The following is a 25,668-nucleotide window of genomic DNA, read 5'->3' on the forward strand; positions in this document are numbered from 1 at the left end:
TTCGTTTAATCGCGTTTCCTCGAGATCTCTCGGCGCGTTCGGACACGAGCGCACGGTTCGCGAAACAACGACAGCCGCGCGCAAATTCAAAACTCTTCACAACCCAGCGCATGCACGCGCGGTGTTTGCGCGTGCCTTACTCGTTCATCCACCCTCGTCGCTCGTCGTCGGTCATGAGTGACTTAAAGCGCAAAGAGCGTCCAATCACGAGCTTTTTCAAGCCCGTCAACGCGCGCGCGAGCGGGGCGGACGAGAACACGTCCGATGGCGTGGCTCAAGATGTGAAAAAGTTGAAGGAAAACATGCCGGTGATCGCGGCGACGCCCACGGACGTCGTCAAGACGCCGATGACGACGAGTGGGGTGTCATCACCGTCGCAGCACGCCTACGCGAGTTTGCTCAAAGATGAACAATGGCGAAAGGTCCTCGCCCAAGAGTTCACCAAGCCGTATTGGGATAAACTGGAAAAATTTTTAGAGAGCGAAGAAAAGGCGCGCGCCAAGATTTTCCCACCGAAGCAGCATGTGTTTCGTGCGTTCGATTCATGCGCGATGGAAGACGTTAAGGTGGTGATCATCGGTCAAGATCCCTATCACGACGATGGACAAGCGATGGGATTGTGCTTTTCCGTGCCGAGGGGCGTCAAGGTACCGTCGAGTTTGCACAATATTTATAAGGAGTTGAAATCGGATTTGAACTGTAAGATCCCGATGCACGGAGATTTGGATAAGTGGGCGAAACAAGGGGTGTTCTTGTTAAACGTGTCTCTCACTGTTCGAGCGCATCAAGCGAACAGTCACTCCAAGAAGGGTTGGGAAAATTTCACAGACGCGGCGATTCGCGAAATTGCGAAAAATAGAAAAGGTTTGGTATTTTTACTGTGGGGAAAGAATGCGCAAGAGAAGGAAAAGTTGATCTCTAAGCAAAACAATCATTTGATTCTCAAGTGTCCGCATCCGTCTGGTTTGTCGGCGCACAGAGGTTTCTTCGGCTCAAAGCACTTTTCTCAGTGCAACAAATTTATCGAATCGAACGGCGGCGAACCAATCGATTGGCAAATCGAGGGACCGTACAGGAATTAAGGCTTGTTTGTAATGTTGTTTTAATTCACATATTCGCTATCGTTCGACTAATTTTGTTATCGTCTCAACTACTTCGTTGAGTGTGTGCGACACGCTTATTACGTTTGCATTCCAGACAGAGACGGGATCGTCGTGAGACGGCGACACGTTGTCAAAGTACACAAAACGATCAACTTGGTCTATGTATCCTTGCACACGCTGATCGTAGATCAACTTCGCCGCCAACTTCTCTGCCTCAGCATCACTCACACCCAAAATTTCCCCAAGATGATCGAAACTTATGTTCTCGTATGCATACTTCATGCTCTCTAAATTGTGTTCCATAATAGCCTGCTCAAACGCAGACACGCCGTCGGCGCGAACTTCGACATGATGCGGACTTAGGAAGGTCTGGAATTCTTTCGCTTCATCTGCTCTGATGATGCGTCTGAATTCAATCTTCTCAAGAAACGGGTAAACGGGTAATTCTCTCACGTTCGTATCTAGCCGAAACGAACGAAGCAAACGATCTCTCTGAACAGAGGAGGAAAGAATCGCACACACAACTGCGCGCGTCATCGTTCCTGCGTCGCTTTGATTTTCTAGTCGAGACATTTCGGTATAGCGCAACGCAGCATCCATAAACTTGCCCACTCTATCAGAAACTTTTGCCCAGCACGCATGGTATTCATGCAGCAGCTCGGGCTTTTTTTGAAGCTCAGCCGGCAGCTGCGAGAGCAACGCGTGCGTCTTGTTTACGTGCTTCTCTGCCTTGTCCAATTCATTCGCTTCCAAGTACATGTTCGCGGTTTCAAGCGTTATCTTGAGCTTGTACTCACCCGAACCCGCACTTGAGGGTTGCACTTCGATTCCCGCCAGCACGTCAGCGGCCTCGGACCAATTCTTTGCCTCAGCTAACCGTCTCGCCAACGCCTCACGCACCGGCCACACACTCTCCTCAAACGATACCAGTCGCGGTTGCGTCTTCGCCAACACCGCCGCCGCCAATCTCTTATGCGTCGTCGCATCTAAATTTATGAAAGTTTTCGACACTTGTGCTATGATCTCTCGCGATATCGCCAGCGGTACGCTATCCGAAACGACTACTCGTCGAAGAATCAATCGATTGGTTACGCGCCGTCGTCAGTCTCCGGTCTCCGTTCGCGTCCCGTCCCGTCGCGTCCCGTCGCGTCGCATCGCGTCGCGTCGCGTCGCGTCATCGCGTCGTCGCGTCGTTATCGCACGCACTGTGATCCATGAACGCCTCGAATCCGTCCTCGACGTCCATCGAGGTCGACGTCGTCTCGACCGATGCCATCACCTCTCGCGCCAACGCTTCGTACGCCCTTTGACGCGCCGCGGAATCGTGTTCGAGCGTGATGGCGCGCAGGCGATCATCGAGCGACATCGACGTCATCCACCTCGCGCGTCCTCGCGCGCGTCGCGCGCGCGTGTGTCGGGACGCGTTCGATTCGATTCGATTCGATTCCGGTTCGGTTCGGTTCGGTTCGGTTCGGTCTGTCGGTCCGACGCCGCGGCGTTCCCAGAGCGCGACGGGCGACGGGCGACGGGCGAGCGCGCGAGCGAGGCGCGCGAGCGAGTCAAACGCGCGTCTCGCGCGTCGCGCCCGTCGCGCGTCGAACGCGATGCCGCGCGCGCGGTCGTCGCGCGTCGAACGCGCGACGCGGTCGTTTAAAGATGACGAGCCGCGGGGACGTCGAGAGGGATCGGAGGCGAACGAGCGCGGCGACGAGACGCGCGAGGGCGAGAAACGACGATGGAGTCGAAGATTTCAAAGCGCGTCGCGCGCGATGGTGATGGTAATCGCCCTGACGTGCGCGCTCGAGACGCCGAGAGGAGCGCGCGCGGGGAACGCGTTCGCCAGGCAAACGCCGGTCGGGGACTTGGGATTCCTCGGCGTGCCGGGACCGCCGGGAAGAAGCGGACACAAGGCGGTGGTGACGGATGATTCGCAAATGTTCATCTTCGGCGGACGCGCGAAGTCGACGAACGGGGATTTTTTGAACGACTTTTGGATGTACGACTGGGAGACGGGCTCGTGGGTGGCGTACACGCCAAACGAATTGTTGTGCGATCAGTGTTCAACGTGTCAGGACACGGGAGCAACGTGTTACGATTGGACGGGATTGCGACCTTATAGCGAGCCGACGCTGAAGGAAGGGAAAAATAGGAAGGAGCGTTCGATACCGAGCGGGCGAATCCATCACGGGATGGCGCTCACGCTCAACCGCGAGACTGGGATTCGGGATACCATCATCATGTATGGAGGCGAGAGCATCGATTGCACTGATTACTGCGACGATGTTTGGCACTACAATATTCCGAACAATCTATGGAGCAAAAGATCCTTCACCGGACAGGAACAGCGACCCGTGAGACGATGGAAGCACGCCATGACGGATTACTACGACGCTGTCTTCTTATTTGGAGGACACTCGCAAAGATTACTCTCGACGACTGCGAATGCGGCGAACCAGACCAACGATACATCGTTTTATTACGACACTGATGTCGTTTATGACGGCACTAGGCCGTTATTCATGGAAGATCTTTGGGTTTACAACGCTACGAATCGCCAGTGGGAGTACCTCGAGCCTTCATGCACGACGTGTTCTAGTACCACGACAGAGAGTGACGGTACGGCGGACCGAGATTTATACGGCCCTCGTGGCCGAACTGGTGCAAGCCTGGTGAGCTATGAAGACTCTTTGTACCTTTTTGGCGGCTACTCCTATGGAGGTGAATCAAACTTCAAAGAGCTGTATCCCGTACCCAAGAATGAAACGATCCGTCAGTTGCTGTACCCATCGCTGGAGAGTAAGTATTTTCTTAACGACCTTTGGCGGTACGACATTTTGACAAACTCTTGGACTGAGTTAATGCCGAGAACAAATTACACTGCGAAACCTGAGCGGAGGCACGGACATTCTGCCACAGTTGTGTTGAAAGATTCTGTCGCGGTGATGCTCATTCAGGGAGGTCGCACGTGGGAAGACGAAATCGGAGATATGTGGCAGTATAACATTTCATCCAACGTGTGGACTGAGATCGTTCCAGAAGGTGATTATCCCTCACGACGAGAAGGATCGACAATGGTCTCTGTTGGTCAGACTTCGACATTTAGATCTGGTTCATCACGTCAGGCTGGTCGCGCGTTGATATTCGGAGGTCATGGTTGTCTGAAAGGCAAGACATATGCTGAAGCTGTGGCCGCTGCAGCCGCTGCAAGTACGGGTACGGTCGGTAGAACATATGTGGACGATCTTTCTGGGGTGACTGTGGACTGGCAAAGCAAGTATAGTGTAACTACGACGGGTAAGCTTGTGATAAACGGCGTGACGATGGAAGACGCCAGCGATCCTACATTTTTGGCTGTTGAAGATGGAACAACACAAGTGCAAACAGTCACGAGCTATGGTGAGACGGTTTGTACTGAAGAACTCAGTGATCTTTGGCAGTATCTTCCAGATGAATGCCCGAACGATTGCAGTCGATCTGGTACGTGTAGCTTCAACACGTGCATGTGCTCAAAAGGGTATTACGGCAACGATTGCTCGTTGCCAGAGTGTCCTCAGTCAAATTGCACATTTGATAGCGTTGGACGTAAAATGGTGTGTAATCACTGCAGTGGCCGAGGTGAGTGTAGTAACGGTGTGTGCGTGAACTGCGCTTACCCGTCGAGTGGCACCTATTGCGAAATTAAAGTTGGTTTGTGTACGACATGCGAGTGTTACGAAGACAACGGTGAAGAACCCCCGGAGGGCTTGGACTGTGGTTTGGTGTTGGTTTGCCCGAAGAATCCTTCTGTTCCAAGTTCTGCAGAGTGCTCGGGCAACGGTATTTGTGTAGAAGGCGTGTGTAACTGCTATCCTGGGTTCACTGAAAGCATGGTGGTTACTCGAGTCGGCGACGCTCGATTTCCTGCCAATCTCGACGTGAATGGCACAGTTGTTCCCGCCCCAGAATGCGGTTATGATGAGACGGCGCCCAACAAGTACAACAAAGCTCTAGTGACAGATGCGTGTATACCGACGTACATCAAAGATTGTGGTGACTTTCTGTACGAGATGGCGGGTTCAAGAAGGACTGCTGGACTCGGCGTCGCCGCACTCATAGCGATACTGACGTTTCAAGCATTGGTCGACCTCGGGTAAATCATTACTACTAGAAGCTAGCAAACCATAATGTGATGAATTCTCGAAACTTAGAAGATTTTGACCCCTGCACGAGGGAGATTCGTCGTGCACGTCGCAGCGACCCGCTCGAGACAAAGATTGCCTAGCACCAAAGCAACAGACGTCACAGTGTGAGGGGCGGCGAAGCGCTAGCGCCGCGTGTGTGACTCGATAAAGACGAAAGAGTCGGTCTCGCACAGTCCTTAGCCTCACGCTGCGATGACGACGCTGGAGGCGAGCTCTAACGAACGCCGCGCCGGCGCCGCTGAAACGATTTCTGAACAGCTCCTCGTTGAGGAACTGGTGTCGTCGGAGTCCGAGGGCGACAACGTTCGCTCGGTTGACATACAAGCCATTGCGCGTCGAGTGCAGCGAGCGAATAGGACTCTGTCCGCTGAAACCGCGGCCACGATCAGTGGAGAGCAGGAAGAGAAACTTGCCCTCGCTGCAGTGCATCTTTGGCGGGCAAAGATGCACGTGCGGCTTTCAAATCTTTACTCGGAGAAGGCCTGGGATAGCAAAAAGTTTCCACGTAAATTTTATTTGAAGTACAGGGGCTTCGGACCGACACATCAGCGTAGCGACTTGGTTGAATTTAGAAAGCTCTACTTGCGGTGTGCGTTATCCAGCTCCGAGCGTGCCGTTGAATTGGCACCGTTCTCCTACGAATGCGTGATGTTGAAGGCATGCATATTGTGTCTACTCATTAGTTTCGGAGGATATATGCGCGACATTTACTGCGAGAAAGCGTTGACGAGTTGCCGGCGAGCAATGTCGCTGCACCGCATGCCGCAAATTGCCGACAACAGAGAAAGAGCCATCCTGTACAACTCTACGCAAGATAGAACGAGCGCGCAGGCGACGGAATCAAGCCGATCGGATGCACGTATGGCGTCCTTGTGGAATATGGCCATTTTCGCCGCTCACACAGTCGCGACGAAACGAGGGTCTTGGGATGCGGATACGTTGTGGGCTGACAGACAAAATTCACTCGGTTCAGGCACATCGTGTGAGCTGCCATCAGGCGATTTACCGACGAGCTCGCTCGAAGAACTCGTTTCATGGAACATGTGGGGTAATAATTGGACTGGTTTGGGAGAGAATAGCACGCTGCAGGATGTACTCGCTGACTGCAAGGAATAGATAGATATCTGATTTAATTTAGATGTATTATTAGTAGCACTCATTTTCGATCGATACGCGCATCATCGCGGAAGTTCGACAGGATCGCAACAATAAACTCTTGTATACATTTTATCCCGTATTTTCGATCGAAATCAAGAGCAAAACGCATCGTGCCAAGGTACAAATACAAATTAAAGTTTGGGCGATGGTCAAAATAAATAATTTAATTCAACAGCTATCGGCGAATAAGTCGCCGAAAGAGATCTCAATGAAGCCACGGAGGCGAACTTCTCCTCGTATTGTCAGACTGACGCTTGTAACGCTGATTCTCCGCGTCGTCGTGCATTGAGGCGTCGATATGAGCGATCGAGTTGTTAATTATTCTCACCTGACGAACATTAATTAAAAAAGTAATTCCGATCTTCGTGTTATCGAGAATCGCACGTCAAATCTCGATGCAGACGCCCACGAACGCACGTCAGCGACGATAGCGCAAAAAACTTAACGGAAATGACGGAAACGGGCGAAGGAGTAAAGCAATTACTTTCGATATTTATTTAATTATTTTCTGACCGCACCAGGTGTTTCGTAATTCTCCATGAACCACTTCACTGTGCTCGCCATGGCTTCGTCAAACGGCGTAAACTTGAAATCGGGAAGGTATTTGCGGAGTTTCGCATTGTTCGCGGTCTTCTTGAATTGACCGTCAGCCTATTTCGCGTGAGTTCGTGAGTGATTTAATTGAATTTATTCGCCGCATAAAACGTACCTTCGTGGTGTCAAAGTTGACTTCACCTTGGAAGTCGAGCGCCTTAGCGACAGAGCGCGCGACGTCTGCGATGCTAATTTCGTCTTCCTCACCAACTAAGAAGGGAAGAATGATCGCCGAGGTCAGTCAAGAAATTATTCGCAGGGCAGCAAATAAATAAATATTCGCGTCGTCGAAGAGCGCAACGCATCACCCGGGCGTCTCTTCGCACCTGAAAGAATGATAGGGTCCGCCTCTTGGTATTCACGCATCGTCCAGATCATCAAACGCGCGAGATCGTTGGAGTAGATGAATTGTCGCAGCGGCGTGCCCGATCCCCAGATGGTGAAGGGCTCACCCTTTTGCTTGCACAAGTAGCCTCGGTGGATGAGTCCGGGAATAACATGGCTGTTATCGAGATGAAAGTTGTCATGCTTGCCAAAAATATTCGTCGGAATGACCGCGGTGAAGTTACAGCCGTGCTGGGCCTTGTACATGCGGTTTTGGACGTCCACCATGCGCTTGGCGTACGCGTAACCTTCGTTCGAGAAGTGCGGCGGCCCGTCGTGAATCATGGTTTCGTCAATCGGAAACGTCGTCTTGTCCGGAAAGATGCACGTCGAAAGGCAAGAGACGAGCTTTTCGACCCCTTTTCATCGAGTAAAGAATATCGGACGTCAGTCGAAACTCAACAAATGCCGTCAAACGGGACGCGTACCTCGCTTATGACACTCTTGGAAGATGTTGTCATTCATCGCTATGTTGTTTCTCCAAAATTCCACCTTGTATTTCTGTCGTGATGAGCGTGCATCGGTCAGTCCTCGATCGCTGGCGAGATTTCAATCACAACGAGCGTATTTTTCGTCGTCGAGCGCGCGTGTTACGCACCATATTCGCGAACAGCCCTCCCACCTGCGCCGCGAGGTGGATCACGTGCGTCGGCTTGTACTTTTCAAACATCGCCGCCGTGGACGCCGGGTCGCATAAATCCGCATCCTATGCGTGGAAACGGCATCGTTCCGTCAGTCATTTCTCTCGTCCTTCGCCGCGTCGATCGCTCGTGCACGTCTTCGAGCGACGAGACGCTCGCTCTTCGCGCCGCACGTCACGCACTTTGGACGAGGCGAATATCCACTCCTCGTTCTCCGGTCGTTCGCCCGCGATGACTTCGCGGATGGCGCTTCCGACGAGACCGCTTCCACCGGTCACGAGCACCACCTTTTTCGTCATCGCCACCGATCTCGACGCGCGCGCGCGAGTCCGGTGACGCGCCCCGATGTTCGCATCCAGCCGCCCGGGTCGCCGGCGCGTTTGGCGCGCGACTGATTGCGATTCGGCGTCACCGCGCGCGTCCGCGCCGCAGTGCGCGGCGCGAGACGCGCGGTCGGGAACGATGGGCGACGAAGGCGACGCAATCGTCCCGACCGACGCCGCGGCGACGAAGAAGGCGTCGTTCGGCGGCGGTGGGTTCAAGAAACGCGGCGCGAACGCGCGCGCGAACGCGCGAAAGCGCGCGGCGGCGTCGAGTTCGGACGACGACGACGGCGGTGGTGGTGGGTTCGATGACGGCGAAGACGAACAGAACGTCGGGCGTAAGAAGCGGAGTCAAGGCATCGTGGCATCCTCGCGCGATGGTAAAGGCAAGTACGAGAGGTTCGCATTTGAAGGTTCGAAGACGGTGCGGGCGCGCGGAGACATGGGGGCGACGGCGGAACTAGAGATCGATACGAGCAAGGAGATGGATGGACGAGCGATGCGAGAACAGGTGCTGAAACAAGCCATCGACCGCGCCGATGGATTCGAGGACGACAAGAAGTATCGCGGGACGAATGCGTACGTGGACTATCGAGCCGGGTTCCGTCGCGAGCAGACGATTTCGAGCGAGAAGGGCCGAGGGGCGCACGGTCCGATGCGAGCGGCGACGAATATTCGGTCGACTTTCGTCATGGACTACAAACCAGACATTTGCAAAGACTACAAGCAAACCGGTTTCTGTGGATGGGGCGACGCGTGCAAGTTTTTACACGATAGAGGAGATTACAAACAAGGCTGGCAGCTCGACAAGGATTGGGAGCAAAAAGAACAGGCGCGCAAAGCGGCCGAAGCTCGCATGGCCAAGCTCGGCGAAGATGGCGTCGCGGAAGAGTCCGATGAAGAGTATGTCAACGACATCCCCGAATCTTGCGCGATTTGCGACACCTCCTGGCTCGAAGCGAAGTTTCCAGTCGCGACGGCGTGCGGACACTTTTTTTGCGAGCGCTGCGCGTTGCAACACAACGCCAAGCAAACGACGTGTTTCACGTGCGACAAAGAGACTGGAGGCACGTTTAACGCCGCTAAAGAAATCATCAAGCGCGTGAAAGAGTGCAAGGCCACCGGACGCGCGTGGGGGATGCGACAAAAGAAGGAAAAGCGCGCCGACGACAAGGCGCAATCCAATCAAGCGGGTTGGGTGCTCGGTTAATAGTCACTAGTTAGAGTACGTTGATAAAAACAAGCAGCTAAGGCGGCGCAAATAACACAATCTTCGACGCGCTCGAACGTCACTTCGACGCTTCCTCCGGCGTCAGCGTCACCATTTCGTTCACCGCGTGCACTTGGTCTTGCAGTTCCATCCAAATGCACTTGTACACCATGCGTTGTCTATTCACCGAACTCTTCCCCTCGAACGCCTTGGACACGACTTTGATCGACACGTGTCGCGCGTTCCCGCTCTCGTCTCGCACGTCCACCGCGTCAGCCTCTAAGCCTTCCGCGATTTTCCCTCGCATCTGTTCCACGAGCGCGCTCGTGATGTTATTGCCCTCCCCCCCGCTCGCGAACGTTCGCGTCGCGCGCGCGGTCGCTCGCGCGGTCCGCGCGCACGCACCGCGCGCGCGCGCCGCGTGATTCACCCCCGCCGTCACCGCCGGTCGCACCAGCGCTCGCCACATCGTCGTCGTCGTCGTCGTCGCGGGTGTGACGTCGAAGTTCGTAAACCCCCGTCCGGGCGCCCCGAATCGAACGTCCCGGCGCGATTGCCGAAATCGGGAAAAATCGAACAATCGAACAGTCGAAAAGTCGAACAATCGAACAGTCGAAACATCGAAAAGTCGAACAATCGAAAAGTCGAAACATCGAACAGTCGAAAAGTCGAACAATCGAAAAGTCGAAACATCGAACAGTCGAAAAGTCGAACCGGCGTGCCCGGGCCCGGGTGCGGGTGCGGCCGTCGCGGACGACGACGACCCACTTTGCGACGACGGTCGCGGTGCAGACGGCGTCGCGGCGTCGGGAACCCGACGATGATGCTTCGTCGCGCGGCGACGACGTCGCGCGGCGCGGCGCGGCGCGAGCGCGCGTCCGCGGGACGACGACGTCGCGCGCGCGCGATGCCGACGCGGAGGCGAACGCGCGCGACCGCGGAGGCGTCGACGAGCGATGAGGAGGTGAAATATCACACGTGGCGAGGCCATCGCGTGGGGTATCGCGCGAGCGGCGATGAAGGGCGGGCGATCGTCCTCATTCACGGGTTCGGGGTGTCGAGCTTTCAGTTTAGAGATAACGTGCGCGCGCTCGGCGAACGCCATCGAGTGTACGCGTTGGATTTAGTGGGATTCGGAACGAGTGATCAACCAGACGTACCGTACGCGATGGAATTTTGGAGAGATCAAGTGATCGACTTCGTGGAAAACGTCGTGGGCGAGCCGGCGGTGCTGGTGGGGAACAGCATCGGCTCGCTCGCGGCGGTGCACGTGGCGGCCGAGTCGCCGAAGACGACGGCGGGCATCGCCCTCATCAACTGCGCGGGGGGGATGAATAACAAAGTCAAACGCTTAGATGGAGATTTTGATGGATATGGGTGGCAATACAAGGCCGTGGTACCCATTTTCAGCGTCGTGTTGGCCATCATAGACGCGGTGTTGAAGGTGGAGCCGATCGCGAAACCGCTCTTTGAAAGCGTGAGAGGCGAAGAAAATGTGCGCGGCGCGCTCGCAAATGTGTACATGAATCCCAGTCGCGTCGATGACGGGTTGGTGAACTCTATTTGCGGCGCGGCGAACAGAGAAGGCGCGTTCAAGGCGTTCGTGAACATCTTAACGGGTCCCGCCGGGCCGCGTCCCGAGGAACTCATGCCTCGCGTCGCGTGTCCGATGCTCATCTTGTGGGGAAGCAAAGACACCATCACCCCGCTCGATTTCCCGCTCGGTCAATACTTTCTCAACCTTCCGAAAACACGACAGACGTCGCGAACGGACTTCATACAGTTTGAAGGCGAAGGACACTGCGTGCAAGACGACAATCCAAAACTCGTCAACGACGCGTTGACCGATTGGGTCGCCGCGCTTTAGGACGCGACACTAGACGCTGTATGTATATGATGAAGCTCGCTGTATCGTACACAATCGACTAAATTCCAAACCACGCGCGCGCGCGCGCGCGCGCGGCGCCTCAGGTCGCGCCCGCGCTCTCGACGACGACGACGTCGACGTCGTCGTGCGCCCCCTGCAACAACAGCTCCCCCGCGAACGTCAACTTTCCTCGCTTCTTCGCCGCTCGCAGCGTCCCGTTCAGCGCCTCGAACGTGTTCGCCACCTCATCGTCGCGCACGAGCGCGCCGAACTTCACCTGCGTCGCGCGATCGCGCGACATCGCGCCGTCAGTCGCGCGCGACGCAAAGAGTCGTTTCGCGCGCGCGCGTCGCGCCGTTCGTCGTCGCGCGCGCCTTGCACGTCCCGCCCGCGTCGACGTCGCCGAGTCGTCGCACGGCGTCGACGAGGGCGTCGACTTCACCGTCCACGTCCATGACGGCCGCACCGCGCGCGACGCCGTGCCGACGCGACGGCCGCGCGCGCGTCGCGCGCGTCGCATCCCGTCGCGCGCGTCGCATCCGTCGGTCCGTCGTCCGCCGTCTCGCCCGTCGGCACCGCCCCGCGAGGGACTCGCCCGAGGGTCGCGAACCGCGAAATTTTAGCCGAACGTGACGTGGCGGGCGAGGATGAAGGACGTGAATGAGAATGAATGAAACGCGTGGGTCCGATGATGACGCGCGCCCGACCGACAGTCCGAGGCGCGCGCGCGGCGACGGTGCGTCGTGGGAGCGACATGACGGCGCGCGACGCCGCGCGCGACGCGGAGGCGGCGGAATCGCGCGAAAGCGACGCGCGGGGGGGGGATTCCGAACGCCCGGGGACGCCCGGACGGGACGACGACGACGACGCGCGCGATGGGATTTGGAACACGGCTGAGTTGCATCAGAGACTGATGCACTTGAACGTACACTCGAGCACGTCGAGCACGAGCTCGAGAAAGTCGGGCGATCCGAGCGCGAGCGGAGACGGGCTGCAGACGACGACGAGCGGGTCCGCGAGCGGCGCGGGGGCGTCGAGCGGGACGCCGACGGGGGTGCTGCCGACGAAGTTGACGTCGAAAATGACGACAAAGGAGGTGAAATTCGGTGCTCAGAGTTTTGATTCGCTGAATCAGTACATATTGATCAAGGATCTCGGACGAGGATCGCATTCAAAGGTGAAGTTGGCGATGAATCAACAGGATAATCAGCTCTACGCGGTGAAGTGGACGGACTCTCGAGTGAACTCCTGGAAAGCCGTTCGCAAGGAGATTGCCGTGCTGAAGAAGTTGCATCATCCAAACATTCGTACTTTACACGAGGTCATCGATGACGAGTTCAAAAAGGAACTCATCTTAGTCTTGGAGTATTGCCAAACGGGACCCATTTTCACGCGTTTCAGCACGGTGGCGGTGGACGAAAAGGTTTTACTAGGATACGCTCGCGACATCGTGCTCGGATTGGATTACTTGCATTCGCTGCACATCGCGCACATGGATCTTAAACCAGAAAATATGCTTCTGTGCACCGATGGCGAAGTCAAGCTCGCAGACTTTGGCGTGAGTTTCATACACGACTTGGTTTCGTCCGACGGCGTTGAGAAACGACTTGTGGGTACGCCGGCGTTTTTAGCGCCCGAAGTTCTTTCGGAAGACGGTTACGACCCATTCAAGGCAGATATATGGTCCCTGGGGGTGTGTTTCTACAATATGGCTATGGGCAAACTGCCGTTCCCAGGCAAGACGGTGTACCAAATCGTCGCAAAAGCGCGCGCAAACGAATTAGTATTCGACGAAGACGCGCCGCTCTCAGAAAATTTCAAGGATCTTTTGCGCAACATGATGTGCGTTGACCCCGCGAAACGGCTGGATATTGCTGGCGTGATGCAGCATCTTTGGATCACGCGCGATGGGGAAGAGCCTCTCGCGCGACCTCTCACCGAGCTGCCGCACGCCATCGTGGAGCTCACCGAGGAAGAAATCGCGAGCGCCATCAGAACCGATCCGCTTGCCGCTTTATTGCAGCCTTCCTTCAACTTGGTGGAGTTCAACGATGGCGATATTCTTATGCACAAAGGTGCTATCGGTGAAGTGATGTATTTCATCAACAAAGGTCACTGTGAGGTGTTGATGGACGCGATCGGAGTTGATTTAGACACCATCGATCGAGAACGCGAGACGGACGTTTTGGTCGTGCGAGAGGCTGGAGAGATTGTGGGGGAAATTGCGTTCCTTAAAGCGATGCAAGGGATCCGAGAGAAGTCGCACGTGCACGGCTATCGCACAGCGACAGTCAGGGCGAAGGGGCCGGTTGAGTGCCTCGCTGTAACCGTCCAAGACATGTTGACGGCGCTCGGTAAGGACGAACTTTCTCGAGTACGCCTCGTGCGCAGTGCGAGTTTCAAACTCGACCAAAACGAGGAGGTTCGCCTGCAGCTCAACATGAGAACCTCTAGAACGAGCAATGACTCGGACAGGAGCGAAGAAGCGCATCCTTTTAATCCGACTCGGAGGATCAGTGTGCTGTACGCCGAGGATAGCATGCCGACGCAGATGATTGTCAAAGCCTTTTTGAGGAAACTTGGCGACGTCGACGTAACGATCGCCGCCGACGGGAAAAAGGCATTGGATGCGCATAAATCTATGAACTCTAACTTTGACTTGATTCTCATGGATTGTCAAATGCCTGTGATGGATGGTTTGGAAGCGACGACGCGCATTCGCGAACTCGACTCCGCCAAATCTGTGGTACCCATCGTGGGCGTGTCTTCTGGTGTTGAAGGAATGAGTGAAAAAGAGTGCCGCGACGTCGGGATGAATGACTTCGTCCTCAAACCACTGAACGTGCGGAAGTTGACAGATGTCATTCGCAAGACGCTACCTGAGCTCTTCGTCGAAGATCCAGTTTCAAAAGACGAGAGAATCTGATTTATTAAAATGTAATGTACAATGAAAGCGCGAGCATTTTTATTGTTTCGTTTTCGCCATCTTCTTCGGCATCGTCAGCGCCGCGGCACTCCACAGTGCGCTCTCGAGCTTGGCTGGTGTGAGGTCATCTGCGCCGAGATCGTCGCATTTACGGTGCAGAGCTTTCATAAACTCGTGATACCGCGCTGCGGAGTATCTATCATTTCCCCCGTTTCCGACGACGACGGCAAGCGCCTCGTCGCTAAAGAATGGAAACCGCTCGTCGCCGACCGCCATGAGAATCGACGCCGTGGCTGGTCCGCATCCTTTCAGCGCGATGAATGGTGCCATAGCATCGACGATTTTACCCTTACTATTTCTTTTGCCCCCTTCGCTCGCGTGTGCGAGTCGATACGCCTCTCGACTCGCGCTCTCCACGTCGCGTTCCGACAACGCTTGCGCGTACTTCATCAACCCAGGTCTCGTTTTCCCTCGCGCCAGCTTCCACTCCACCACGCGCACGTACTCATCCTTTTTTATGTATCCCCAATCATCGCTCGTCGCGCTCGTCGCGCGTCTTTGCGCGATGGTTTTCGGAAGTTCTTTGCGCACGAACGCATCCAACTTGGATAACCGCTCGCCTAGATTCAACGCTCGCAAGCGCTCGTCGTACGCCGCCGCGTGCGCTCGCCACTGTTCTCGATCCCCGCCGTTCCAAAGCTTTATCGCGCCCTCGTGCGCGATCGGTGGCATCGTCGCGCGATCGGGACGACGACGCGGCGCCACACTCTGACGCGTCGTCGTCCCGTCTCGTCCCATGGGGCGCGACGCCCGAGGTCAAGCCGCGAAGACGGCGCCCGGGGAGCCGCGATCGGCGCGCGCGAGCGCGGAGAAGAAGAAGAACCCCGCGGCGAGCTTCATCGGCGGCGCGAGCGCTGGTTTAGTGTCCAGCGCGCTGTTGCAGCCGTTCGAGGTGGTGAAGACGAAGATGCAAGCCGAAAAGCTGCGAGGCGCGCGCGGGATGGTGAACGTCGCCGCGGACGTGGTCAAAACGAACGGGATGAAAGGGCTCTGGAGCGGCGTCAGCGCGTCGTGCGTGCGAACCACCGCGGGGGCTGGGTTGTACTTCTTCTTGCTCGAGCGCGTGACGAGGGAGCTCGCGGCGAGTTTTAACAAGGAGAAAGCGACGCCGTTCGAACGCTCTGCGATGACGTTCGGCGCTGGGTGCTCGGCGAGAATGGTCGCGGCGGTGCTGCTGAACCCTATAACCGTGGTGAAGACGCGGATGGAATACGCAGGGGCGAACGCGGGGGTGCGGCAAGGCATGGTGGCTACGTTTGCGAGCGTGGCGCGGAAAGAGGGCGCCGGGGGGTTGTTTTCGGGGCTCGGAAGCACGGTCGCTCGAGATGCGCCTTTCTCAGGGCTCAATTTGTTGCTCTTCACCCAGACTCGGCATTTGATGCACGAAGTCGCGCGCATGCAGAACCGCGAAGCCGGAGCGGCGGACACGTTCATCGCCGGCGCGCTCGCGGGGGCGGGGGCTACGTTTCTCACGCACCCTCCCGATGTCATTCGTACCCGAGTTCAGCTCGGGCGAATAATGACGCAACAAAGCGGTAGCAAAATGCCAGCCGTATCACTGGCGAAAATTCTCAGGGAAGAGGGTGTTCGCGCGCTGTGGGTCGGTTCGCTCCCTCGCGTAACGCGCAGAACGTTTCAGCAAGCCATCACGTGGAGCATGTTTGATTTCGTCTCTCGCGCTTTGGGGGGGACGGACATCTTTCAGCGTTAATTTCTAGGAAAATCGGTATTATAATGTTAGTGGTAGACGATAGATACTCAAATGTCGATGAACAAATTAGCCCTGACGACGGCGTCGAGCGGCATGCGCAGACGCCACTCGCGCGATTTTTTGTTCATCCCTTGTCCTTTCTTCGCTGGACGATTCGCCGGCACATCTGCGAGCTTCCATTCGACCTCCGTGTCCGATATATCGGTGACTTCCATCGTCTTCGTCACGTTTGAGGTCGACTCGGGGTTCTCGATCGCTTCCTTGTACGTCACGTCCATGACGAGGTCGCGAAATCGTTCCAGTTCCCGCGGCACGCGCAAACTCCTCATCGCCCCCGGACTCGCCAACTCCACGGCGACGTCTTCCGGAAATCCACGTTCATCTAGTATCGCGTTATGCGCGCGGACGATCGTCGTCAATTCATCCAACGTCGGTGATCCGTACTTGTCGTTCAACTTGTCCACGCTCGCCAACACGCGTCGCCGCGACGCGTTCACTTTAAATGAAAAAATATCATACTCTCCCGCGAACGCATCGCTCGCCAGCGCGTCCCTGAGCGCCTCGAGCGCCATCTCTCCGTAATCCGTCCCCCCCGCATCGATCGCTTCGCCTCCCACCTCCAATTCCTCATCCGCCGCCACCTCCTCCTCGACGTCGAAGTCTTCGTCCAGCGCCTCCTCGTCGTCCTCGTCCTCGTCCTCGTCCGCCGCCGTCCTCCCTCGATTGTTCGACTTCGCCGCGAGCGTCCGCGCGCCCCACCCTCGCCTCGCGCCCTCGATCGCGCCCTCGATCCCGATCCCGCGCCCGCGCGCGCGCGCGCGCGTCGTCGCCGGCCGCCACATCGTCGTCGTCGTCGTCGTCGTCGTCGTCGCGCGCGCGCGCGTCGCGAGCCGTCGTCGCGCGACGACGTCGCCGCATCGCGCGCGCGTCATCACCGCGCGCGCCGTCGCCATCGCTCGCATCGTCGCGCGTCGCGACGTCGCGTCGTCGCGATGTCGCGACCGAACGCGCCGAACGCGCGACGACGCGACGACGCCGCCGATCGCGACATCGCGACGCCGACGACGCCGACGACCCGAGCGCGACGGCGATGAGCGACGCGCCACCGACGAGCGACGCCGGTGCGGGACGCGCGCGACGCGTCGGCCTCCTCGAGGCGCTCGCGGGGACGCTCGCGCGATGCGAGGAGCGATTGAACGAGGTGAACGATAAGTACACGTTCGAGCTGTGCCCGGAGTACAGGCTGAAGATGGGAAAGACGATCGGACGAGCGACGAGGGTGGGGATGACGTACGACGCCCACGCGCGAAGGTACAGGGTGGCGGTGAAACACGCGGTGAGGGGAGGTAAAGACGAAGACGAAGACGAAGACGAGGACGAGGACGAGGCGACGGCGCGAGCGAGGCCGATGTTTTGGAAGGCGATGAAGAAGATCGTGTTCGATCCGGAGGAGAAAAGAGTGGAAGTGTTCACGCAGCGATTGTCGTGCGGGCCGCTGTCGCTTCGAGGGGTCGGAGAGTACGACGTCGAACGAAGCGAGTGGGGACTGCGGTGGCAGCTGCAGACGTTTCACAAGGAAAAGAAACGATTGCGTTCGGCGGAAGTGAAGCTCACGGAGCGCGTGCGAGGGTGCATGCGTTGGGATGTGTCGAGCGCGGCGCCGGAAGTTGAGGGAAAGGTTGGATCGGGGGAGAAGTTCACGTTTGACGTCGACGTGGGATCGTACCACGTCAGCGTTCCGCGTTTAGAGTTGAAGATTGATCTCGACCATATGTGATGCGTAAGCATAGGTTACAATTTTTCGCGGTTCGCGTGCGCGACTAAGGCTACGAGTTGCTTCAGAACTCACCCGAAGAGAGTTTTGAAGGCGATGTTCGAACTCATGTCGTCGTACTTGTACCCGCAGCCGTCTAAGCACTCCTCAAACACCTCGCGTTCTTCTTCAGCGACTTGCACGCCGAAAAGAACCTGACCGACGCGACCACCGTCGTTGCGGTAATGCGTCATTGAGATCGACCACTTAGGACTGATGAACTCGAGGAAGTTTCCGAGCGCGCCCGCGCGTTCGGGAATTTCAACCTTGTACAACCTTTCGTTTTCAACTCTGCCTTGCCCACCAGTCATGTGGCGAAGGTGAAATTGCGTCGTCGCATCGTTAGACAAGTCGACCGTCTTGAAACCTAACGCTTCCATCCGCTGCATCGTGTTCTGAACGTCCTTTAAATCGGAAACCTCGATCGAGTACAGCACGCGCGCGTCCGCCCCTTGCACGCGATATTTAAATTCTGAAATATTGATATCCCCGACGGTCTCCACAAATCGCTTGAATTCGCCATTCTTCTCGGGAATGATACTCAAAAGTGTGGCTTCTTCCTTACCCCCTTGATCTGCGATCTCAGAAATCACGCGAAGACGATCAAAGTTCATGTTCGCCCCCGATGTCACGGCGATGACTTTACCGGTGACGCCGTGCGCTTGGCAATACGCCTTGGCGCCAGCCACTGCGACTGCACCCGCTGGTTCGAGGATCGAACGAGTGTCACCGAATACGTCTTTGATCGCGGAAGCGATTTGATCCGTTTTCACGGTGATGATACCGTCAATCATGGTTTGAATAATCTCAAAGCAATCGCGCCCTGGCTCACGAACTGCGACGCCGTCGGCAAAGCCGTCCACTTTCGACAACTTCACAATCTCACCGCGAGCCAAAGATAAAGTCATCGCGTTTGCGCCCGCTGGTTCAACACCAATCACGCGAATTTCGGGTCGAATAGCCTTGATGTACGCCACCATGCCCGCCGCGAGCCCGCCGCCGCCGATGGGCACAAAGATGATTTCCGCCGAGGGCAACTGACGCATAACCTCTACGCCCACGGTGCCCTGACCCGCTATGACGTAAGGATCATCAAACGGGGGAATATATGTCAGGCCTTCCGCCGCGGCGCGCTCTTTCGCGTACGCCTGGGTGGCGTCGTAGTTTTCCCCGACCAATTCCACCGTCCCACCGAGTCGACGAACCGCCTCCACTTTGATGGCGGGCGTCGTCACCGGCATGGCGATGATCGCCTTACAGTTCAGCTTTTGCCCTGAAAGCGCCACCCCCTGCGCGTGGTTCCCCGCACTGGACGTAATGACCCCTCTCGCTCGCTCTTCTTCCGTCAATTGCTTCATCTTATTGTACGCCCCTCGAATCTTAAACGAAAACACCGGCTGCAAGTCTTCTCGTTTGAGATAAATTTGCGCCCCGACCCGATCGCTCAATCGCGGGGCGAGCTCAAGCGGGGACTCGATCGCGACATCGTACACATCAGCGGTCAAAATCGCTCGCACGTACCACGCCTCTCGCGCCACGTCCGAATCTTTTGCCTCTGGCCGCATCACCGGCCCGATTTCCCCGTCGAGCAAAATCAAATCCTCTGGATCGACGAGCGGTAACTCCCCCACGAACGGGGCGGGGCGCACCAGCGGCGCGAACACATTCGTGCGCGTGCGTCTGGCGCGTTCATTTGTCGTCGTTCGACTCGACGTCGACGGGCGACGCGAACATCTTCGAGCCGTGAGCCCTGGCGCTGGGACGGCGGCGGCGAAGCCTCGCGCGAGCATCGTCGTGCGCGAAGCGACGCGTGCGGTGGAACGAGATCGTTCGCGTTAGATGCGTGCGACCTCGTCGAGCGGTCACGCGCGGTTTGACGCGCGCGCGTATGTGACGAAAGACTGATTTTCCACGAGGAGGATTCGAGGAGGATTCGTCGTTTGGAGCGCGTCGGCGCGAACGCGTTTGAGGTTCTAATTTCGACTAACATCGCTCTATCGTTTTCATCGTTCGCGTGCGCTAATTCTATTTTTACGTTTTTGACGTTTCGTTCGTCGGTGGGCGTTGGTCGCGCGTCGGAATCACTGCGTCGGGGCGCCGTGGATGTTGTTTGATCCTATGCGATATTTGACGGGCTTGGCGGAGACGCCGTACACGATGGAGGCGCTGTGCCAACCAGTGCCTGGAATCTTGGATAACCGTATCCGACGGTGCGGCACGGCCGTCCAACGCGTCCCGAGAGCGGGCTTCAAGTTACTCCCGTGATCGTCCGCGAGTGAATCTTGACCGGCGCTCACCGTGTGGTTGGTGTAGAGCGCCGCCGTCTTTCGCGTCGTCGCCAGGCCGCGAAGCATGGCGGCCACCGTGGCCATGATGGTGTACCCTTGATGATGCGCCTTCGTCAGCAAGGGTGACAGCAACGCGGAAAGCGAATCTATCACGAGTAATCCCATGGTGGCGCGCTCCGGATTGTTATCGTCCTCGCTCGCCTCTTCGCCGAGTTGCGACAGTAAAGTTAACAACGAAAACACGTCGTGACACTTGTGAACGGCGATCAAATTCAGCGTCTTGTCCAAGTGCTCCTCCACCACCGCCTTTTCCGCGTCCTCGGCGAAGAACCCACGATGTAACTGCTTGATTCGGGTCGCCGAAAACCCGCCGGTGGTGTCCACGTACACGACTCGATTATCGAGCGCCGCGAAACTCGCCGCCGCGCTCAGACACAACTGCGTCTTCCCGCTCGCGCTCGGCCCCGTGATCTCGATCAACTGCCCTTGTCGTAATCCCCCCCCCAACAGCTCATCGATCGCGTCGCATCCCGTGGGTAAGATCTCCAACAAGCTCAACTGTCGCTCGACGTCCGAGCCGTTCACCGCGTTCGCGCACGTCTCGTTATAAATCTCCTCCACGATCGCCCGTCGTCGCGCCTCCGCCCCGCCGCGCCCCATCGACCGTCGTCGCGCTCCCCCACCGCCCGTCCCGTCCCCGTCGCGCCCGTTTCCGTCGTCGTCGCCGCACAGCGCGTCCGCGAGCGCGCGATTTTTCGCCAGCGCCCGTCGCGCGCGCGCCGTCTCGCGCGCCCTCGCGTCGTCCGCCTCCATCCGTCGAGGCGCGCGCGCGCGTCACCGATCGTCGCCGATCGCGCGACCGCCGGCGCGGCGCGCGCGCGTCGCGCGGTGCCGCGGTCGCGCGGTCGACGCGACGTCGCGTCGACGCGCCTCGGACGTTCGCACTGTTTACCCATACACAAACCAGTACTCTTGAGTCATGAACCGTCAATAAAAGGGACTCCCGGCGGCGCCGATCGATCGACCGCCGACGACGACGCGACGCGACCGACGGCGACACATCGCGACGCGCGCTCGAACGCGCGAACCGCTCGAACGCCGCGACCGACGGCCCGCGAACGCGCCGATGCCGCTCGTCGAGCGCGCGAGCGACGGCGGCGCGTCGCCGGCGCTCGTCGCGGCGTGCGAGACGCTCGGGGTTTTGATCCACGGCGAGACGGAGCGACGCGCGACGGAGCGCGCGGACGAGGACGACGCGAGCGAGGCGCGGGAGACGGCGAAGGAGGGCGCGAGCGACGTCGAGGATGGAGAGGCGGAGAAGTTCGCGAGGGCGCTGAGCGCGAAACCGCGAGGGGAGGTTTTGGAGGCGCTGACGGGACACGCGGAGACGCTGTTCGGCGACGGGGGGGATAAGGAGGTGAGCGGCGTCGTGGCGGTGATGGCGAATCTGGCGGGAGACGATGGGGGGGCGATGAAACGCGTGATGGAGTGCGTGACGGCGAGCGTGAGCGAACGAGTGAGTCTGCGGGTGCGGTGCGCGATTGCGTTGTACAACGACGCCGACGCGAAGGATGGGGAGACAAAGCTTGAATTGTTTGAAAAGATTGCGGCGTATTGCGTCGCGGCGAAACAAAAGCAAGTGTTACCCATGCTCGTCGCGCACGCGAGCGAGGCCAAGGCGTGGGGCGGCGAGGTCAAGACGCAGCGCAGAGTGTTGAAGTTGTGCGTCGATTTGCTCCGAGAGTTGGAGGGTCGCGAGGAGGAGTTGTTCTCGTGCATGATCAAGTATTTAGCGACGTTTGAAAACGACAGTGGAGCCGTCGCGGAGGCGGCGGATATCGCCAAGGAAACCGCGCGCATATTCATCAGCTCGCCGACGATGTTCCACGGGGATTTCTTAGCGCTCAAGGGGATGCAACATTTGCAATCCGCCGACGCCAACGCGCTCAAGCTCTTGTCCACCATGCTCACGGGCTCCGTGGCCGACTACAACGCCTTGGTCAAGGCGAACGGGTCGATCGTCTCCGGTCTCGGCTTAGACGCCGATGACTGCGTGGCAAAGATGCGCATGATGGCGCTGGCGGCGCTCGGTAAGAAGGGCGACGCGTCGTACTCTGAAATCAAGGAGGCGATGCAGTGCGACGACGGTGAGGTTGAGGAATGGGTCGTGCGCGCAGTTGGCGCGGGTGTGGTCGACGCGAAGATGGATCAAATGAAGCAACGCGTTGTTTTCACTAGATGCACCGACCGCGTATTCACTGGTGCCGAGTGGCAAGAGTTGAGCTCGCGCATAACGCAGTGGCGAGGCAAGATCGCCGCGCTTCAAAAGACGTTGTCGGCAAACTAACTCTCTAGTCGATTGAATGTTCATCAATACAACGAACCTATCTATAAACTACAACTTTGAATGCACTATTCCCACAGCAGACACACGCCATTTTTGCACGCCGACGCGAGCACGCCCGCCGCGTTCCACGCGCACGTCGCGACGACGGCGTCGTGACCGTGCAACGTCGTCATCAAGCGTCCGCCCTGTACACGCCAGATGAATAACGCCCCGTCTGCCCCGCCAGATGCGATATGTTGTCCATCCGGTGACACGCAAGGATTACTCCAATCAGTGCCGACGCGATATTTTGGCGCGGAGAACGTTTGCACGACGTCCATTGTTCGAATATCGACGAGTTTCAACGTGTTGTCGCGACTGTTTGTCAGAATTTCGTTTTGATTTGGCGTATCGAAGACGGCGGTGATTAAACCATTATGCACCTTCGTTTCGCGCGCTACGTTCCCCGCGCGAAGATCCCACGCGCGAATCGCGCCATCAAAGTGACCGGAATACGCTTGCTGTTCGTTTGCGTCGAAGACGACCGAGTACACGCCGCTTGAAGTCAACATGGATGACGTTACGTGTCCACGATTGAGATCCCAAAGCTTCACGTTCCGGTCCTGAGAGCACGAAATCGCGCGCTTAGCATCAATCTGGCTGATTCGCGCCGACGTCACCTTTTGCGCGTGCCCAGTGAGTCGGTGCCGTACGCGACCGGTGAGCGCGTCCCAAAGCTGGAGCGAGCAATCGGTCGAGGTCCCGAGGACGAGCGAGTCGTCGGCGCTAAATGTAACATCTAATGCTGCACCGAGCAAACCAGTCAATTCGCTGGTTCGTGCGCCCGTATTCGTGTCGAACATAGCGATTACCTTGTCCTCTCCGGCGCTTGCTACGGTGAAACCATCGTGCGAGAGGGCGACACGGTGCGTCCCACCCTTGTTACTTTGTAAAATATGTCTCTTCTTCGAAGGCACGACGTTGCTCATGACGGTAGACATCGAAAGCGCCTTCATACTCGCCGCCGAGGCCTCAGCGAGACTCTCCGCCCTCGCATTCAATTCTACGCTCTTCTTTTGTCGCAACAAATCAGCGTACAAATCGTTAATTTCATTCATCTTCTCCGCCTCCTTCGTCTTCATCTCCATCAGTCGCTCCACAAGCTCTGCATTCTCCTTTTCTAACTTTTCTACCTTCCCCAACACCGCGTTCTTCATCGCCGATTGGGATTCTGCCTCGTCCAACGCCTGCGATTCTGCCCGCCGCGCCGCGCTCGAAGCCTCCTCCGCGTCCCTCACTCGTCGTTCCAATCGCTCTTTATCCGCCGTCAACGTCTCCACGACGCGTTCAGAGTCTAAACGCGCCATTTCCTCGCGAACCAGCGCCTCTTTCGCCTGAATCGCTTCTCGACTCGCTTCGTCGCGTCTTCCGTACGCCTCCGTCAGCTCGACGCGCGCCCGCGTCGCCGCATCGTCGCTGTCGTCGCCCTCTTCCCCCCCCCGCGCGCGCGCGAGCGCCAACTCGCGCTCGGCACGCATTGTTCGCGTCTCCGCCACCTCAAGCGCGCGCATCGCTTTACACAGCGCGTCGTCGCGGTCCATCACCGCGCTGCGCCAACGCTCCAGCTCGGCAAACAATTCATCAAACGTCGCCTCTGTCGGCGCTCTCGCGCGTCGATCGCGCTCGACGACCGCGTGACGAATGATCGTCGTCGCGTCCGCCGCCCCGCTGACGTCGAGCGCGCCGTCGGCGTCGGCGTCGTCCGCCATGACGCGTCGCGCACTGATGCCACCGGTCGCGTCACTCGTCGCCGCGTCGACTCGGACGACCTCCGACGCGCGCGCGTCGAGCGACGGGCGCGCGCGAGGCGCTCTCGGCGACGCTCGGGGCGCGCGCGCGCGTCGAGTCGATGCGCGTCGTCGGCGCCGTTTCGTGTGCCCCAACGACCTCGAATCAGGACGACGACGACGACGACGCACGCGCGGTGGCGTCGCTGCGCGCGCGCTTGCACGCCCCGCGACACGGCGAGACGTTGCGCGCGAAGTGTGTGCGTCTGCGCGACGCGGTTCGATCGCGGACGTGCTCGAGCTCGGAGATAAAGGGGAGACTCGCTCGCCGCGCCGAGACGAGCGCGCTGGCGGCGCTCGAGCGATGGGCGACGACGGCGCGAGCGATCGAGGTTGATCTCGAACGAATCGTGCGAGGTGATGTCGATAAAAAATCGTTGAGCGCGATGGGAGAGGAAGTGACGCGAGCGTTACGAGATTTTGAGTGGTATTTGCGAGAACATGACGTGATGGAAGATTTGCCATTCGTCGTCGACGACGACTGCGAGACGCGCTCGAGCGATGAAACGACGATCGATTTGATGCGTAAGGTGCTCGAAAAAGACGTTAAAGACGATGATGCATCGATACTGGACACGATGTGCGATGAATTACGCGCGCGCGAGAGTGATTACGCGTGGCGAGGGGCGTTGTTAGGGGAGGTGGAAAACCAAGCTCGCGCGCGCGGATGGAGTTCGGAGAATTTCTCTTACGGATCGACGCCGTTCGCGTCGTGGGTCGCGGTATTCGTGCAATGCGATGAATTGCGCGAACGCGCGAAAACGCTAGAGGAAGATGACTTAAAGTACGTCGTTTTCGGAAGCTCTGCTGGGTGGTTGGTGTTCTATGCCGCGACGACGTTTCGCGGCGCGCGATGCGAAGGATTTGAAATTCTCGAGACTCTCCACGCAACTGCTTCGCACGTGTTGGAGGGCGCCGAAAAAAAAGCATGCAAAAAGTTCAATGTGAATTTTTGCAACGCTGACATGCTTTCGTCATCGCTGTGCGACGTCGGTATCATCGTTCTCACCTCCATGTGTTGGGACGACGCCGTGTACGACGCCGTGCTCGAAAAACTCGCCGAAGAGCTCCGAGCGGGTGCGTTTGTGATCGATTACCGGGGAAATCTCGCGCAAAAAGACAAGTTTGCGCTCGTCTCAAAAGATTCCTTGCGCGCGCCGGTGAGTTGGAATCCAGGTCAGCGATTTTATGTCTTCAAAAAGGTGGCGTAAACGCCGCCTTTCGAGGCGCGCGGAC

General features: G+C 57.8%; 20 protein-coding genes across 20 annotated transcripts; 11 read left to right on the plus strand and 9 right to left on the minus strand.

Annotated features, from left to right (window-relative positions):
• Positions 1-347: 347 nt before the first annotated feature.
• OSTLU_94976 (predicted protein) lies at positions 348-1,082 on the plus strand (the record flags this gene model as incomplete). Its single annotated transcript, XM_001420591.1, has 1 exon — positions 348-1,082. The coding sequence occupies one exon, from the start codon at positions 348-350 to the stop codon at positions 1,080-1,082; it is 735 nt and encodes a 244-aa protein (XP_001420628.1).
• Positions 1,083-1,118: 36 nt separating this feature from the next.
• Positions 1,119-2,349, minus strand: OSTLU_26807 (predicted protein; the record flags this gene model as incomplete). Its single annotated transcript, XM_001420756.1, has 2 exons — positions 1,119-2,167; positions 2,310-2,349. 2 exons carry the CDS (start codon positions 2,347-2,349, stop codon positions 1,119-1,121), a joined length of 1,089 nt encoding a protein of 362 aa, XP_001420793.1.
• Positions 2,350-2,707: 358 nt separating this feature from the next.
• OSTLU_93530 (predicted protein) lies at positions 2,708-5,236 on the plus strand (the record flags this gene model as incomplete). The annotated part of the gene is made up of 1 exon (XM_001420592.1): positions 2,708-5,236. The coding sequence occupies one exon, from the start codon at positions 2,708-2,710 to the stop codon at positions 5,234-5,236; it is 2,529 nt and encodes an 842-aa protein (XP_001420629.1).
• Positions 5,237-5,476: 240 nt separating this feature from the next.
• OSTLU_26809 (predicted protein) lies at positions 5,477-6,400 on the plus strand (the record flags this gene model as incomplete). Its single annotated transcript, XM_001420593.1, has 1 exon — positions 5,477-6,400. The coding sequence occupies one exon, from the start codon at positions 5,477-5,479 to the stop codon at positions 6,398-6,400; it is 924 nt and encodes a 307-aa protein (XP_001420630.1).
• A 543-nt stretch (positions 6,401-6,943) lies between these two features.
• OSTLU_26810 (predicted protein) lies at positions 6,944-8,360 on the minus strand (the record flags this gene model as incomplete). Its single annotated transcript, XM_001420757.1, has 6 exons — positions 6,944-7,093; positions 7,152-7,246; positions 7,363-7,779; positions 7,849-7,921; positions 8,019-8,126; positions 8,244-8,360. 6 exons carry the CDS (start codon positions 8,358-8,360, stop codon positions 6,944-6,946), a joined length of 960 nt encoding a protein of 319 aa, XP_001420794.1.
• A 424-nt stretch (positions 8,361-8,784) lies between these two features.
• On the plus strand, positions 8,785-9,495 carry OSTLU_5242 (predicted protein; the record flags this gene model as incomplete). Its single annotated transcript, XM_001420594.1, has 1 exon — positions 8,785-9,495. A coding segment is annotated over one exon (711 nt), but the record flags the coding sequence as incomplete, so codon positions are not given.
• A 184-nt stretch (positions 9,496-9,679) lies between these two features.
• Positions 9,680-9,940, minus strand: OSTLU_8637 (predicted protein; the record flags this gene model as incomplete). Its single annotated transcript, XM_001420758.1, has 1 exon — positions 9,680-9,940. A coding segment is annotated over one exon (261 nt), but the record flags the coding sequence as incomplete, so codon positions are not given.
• Positions 9,941-10,618: 678 nt separating this feature from the next.
• On the plus strand, positions 10,619-11,461 carry OSTLU_4818 (predicted protein; the record flags this gene model as incomplete). Its single annotated transcript, XM_001420595.2, has 1 exon — positions 10,619-11,461. A coding segment is annotated over one exon (843 nt), but the record flags the coding sequence as incomplete, so codon positions are not given.
• A 100-nt stretch (positions 11,462-11,561) lies between these two features.
• OSTLU_26814 (predicted protein) lies at positions 11,562-11,762 on the minus strand (the record flags this gene model as incomplete). Its single annotated transcript, XM_001420759.1, has 1 exon — positions 11,562-11,762. One exon carries the CDS (start codon positions 11,760-11,762, stop codon positions 11,562-11,564), a length of 201 nt encoding a protein of 66 aa, XP_001420796.1.
• Positions 11,763-12,542: 780 nt separating this feature from the next.
• OSTLU_39356 (predicted protein) lies at positions 12,543-13,475 on the plus strand (the record flags this gene model as incomplete). The annotated part of the gene is made up of 1 exon (XM_001420596.1): positions 12,543-13,475. A coding segment is annotated over one exon (933 nt), but the record flags the coding sequence as incomplete, so codon positions are not given.
• Positions 13,476-13,973: 498 nt separating this feature from the next.
• On the plus strand, positions 13,974-14,327 carry OSTLU_9098 (predicted protein; the record flags this gene model as incomplete). Its single annotated transcript, XM_001420597.1, has 1 exon — positions 13,974-14,327. A coding segment is annotated over one exon (354 nt), but the record flags the coding sequence as incomplete, so codon positions are not given.
• Positions 14,328-14,426: 99 nt separating this feature from the next.
• On the minus strand, positions 14,427-15,119 carry OSTLU_26816 (predicted protein; the record flags this gene model as incomplete). Its single annotated transcript, XM_001420760.1, has 1 exon — positions 14,427-15,119. One exon carries the CDS (start codon positions 15,117-15,119, stop codon positions 14,427-14,429), a length of 693 nt encoding a protein of 230 aa, XP_001420797.1.
• Positions 15,120-15,183: 64 nt separating this feature from the next.
• Positions 15,184-16,158, plus strand: OSTLU_88774 (MC family transporter: succinate/fumarate; the record flags this gene model as incomplete). Its single annotated transcript, XM_001420598.1, has 1 exon — positions 15,184-16,158. One exon carries the CDS (start codon positions 15,184-15,186, stop codon positions 16,156-16,158), a length of 975 nt encoding a protein of 324 aa, XP_001420635.1.
• Positions 16,159-16,205: 47 nt separating this feature from the next.
• On the minus strand, positions 16,206-16,775 carry OSTLU_88775 (predicted protein; the record flags this gene model as incomplete). Its single annotated transcript, XM_001420761.1, has 1 exon — positions 16,206-16,775. A coding segment is annotated over one exon (570 nt), but the record flags the coding sequence as incomplete, so codon positions are not given.
• Positions 16,776-17,248: 473 nt separating this feature from the next.
• On the plus strand, positions 17,249-17,935 carry OSTLU_93533 (predicted protein; the record flags this gene model as incomplete). The annotated part of the gene is made up of 1 exon (XM_001420599.1): positions 17,249-17,935. The coding sequence occupies one exon, from the start codon at positions 17,249-17,251 to the stop codon at positions 17,933-17,935; it is 687 nt and encodes a 228-aa protein (XP_001420636.1).
• Positions 17,936-18,003: 68 nt separating this feature from the next.
• Positions 18,004-19,536, minus strand: OSTLU_39224 (predicted protein; the record flags this gene model as incomplete). Its single annotated transcript, XM_001420762.1, has 1 exon — positions 18,004-19,536. One exon carries the CDS (start codon positions 19,534-19,536, stop codon positions 18,004-18,006), a length of 1,533 nt encoding a protein of 510 aa, XP_001420799.1.
• A 516-nt stretch (positions 19,537-20,052) lies between these two features.
• On the minus strand, positions 20,053-20,919 carry OSTLU_17589 (predicted protein; the record flags this gene model as incomplete). The annotated part of the gene is made up of 1 exon (XM_001420763.1): positions 20,053-20,919. The coding sequence occupies one exon, from the start codon at positions 20,917-20,919 to the stop codon at positions 20,053-20,055; it is 867 nt and encodes a 288-aa protein (XP_001420800.1).
• A 466-nt stretch (positions 20,920-21,385) lies between these two features.
• On the plus strand, positions 21,386-22,606 carry OSTLU_17590 (predicted protein; the record flags this gene model as incomplete). Its single annotated transcript, XM_001420600.1, has 1 exon — positions 21,386-22,606. The coding sequence occupies one exon, from the start codon at positions 21,386-21,388 to the stop codon at positions 22,604-22,606; it is 1,221 nt and encodes a 406-aa protein (XP_001420637.1).
• A 65-nt stretch (positions 22,607-22,671) lies between these two features.
• OSTLU_39442 (predicted protein) lies at positions 22,672-23,802 on the minus strand (the record flags this gene model as incomplete). The annotated part of the gene is made up of 1 exon (XM_001420764.1): positions 22,672-23,802. One exon carries the CDS (start codon positions 23,800-23,802, stop codon positions 22,672-22,674), a length of 1,131 nt encoding a protein of 376 aa, XP_001420801.1.
• Positions 23,803-24,396: 594 nt separating this feature from the next.
• OSTLU_26824 (predicted protein) lies at positions 24,397-25,643 on the plus strand (the record flags this gene model as incomplete). Its single annotated transcript, XM_001420601.1, has 1 exon — positions 24,397-25,643. The coding sequence occupies exon 1, from the start codon at positions 24,495-24,497 to the stop codon at positions 25,641-25,643; it is 1,149 nt and encodes a 382-aa protein (XP_001420638.1). The 5' UTR covers positions 24,397-24,494.
• Positions 25,644-25,668: the final 25 nt, after the last annotated feature.

This window comes from Ostreococcus lucimarinus, chromosome 12, assembly GCF_000092065.1.
Source record: "Ostreococcus lucimarinus CCE9901 chromosome 12, complete sequence".
Taxonomy (NCBI): Eukaryota; Viridiplantae; Chlorophyta; class Mamiellophyceae; order Mamiellales; family Bathycoccaceae; genus Ostreococcus; species Ostreococcus sp. 'lucimarinus'.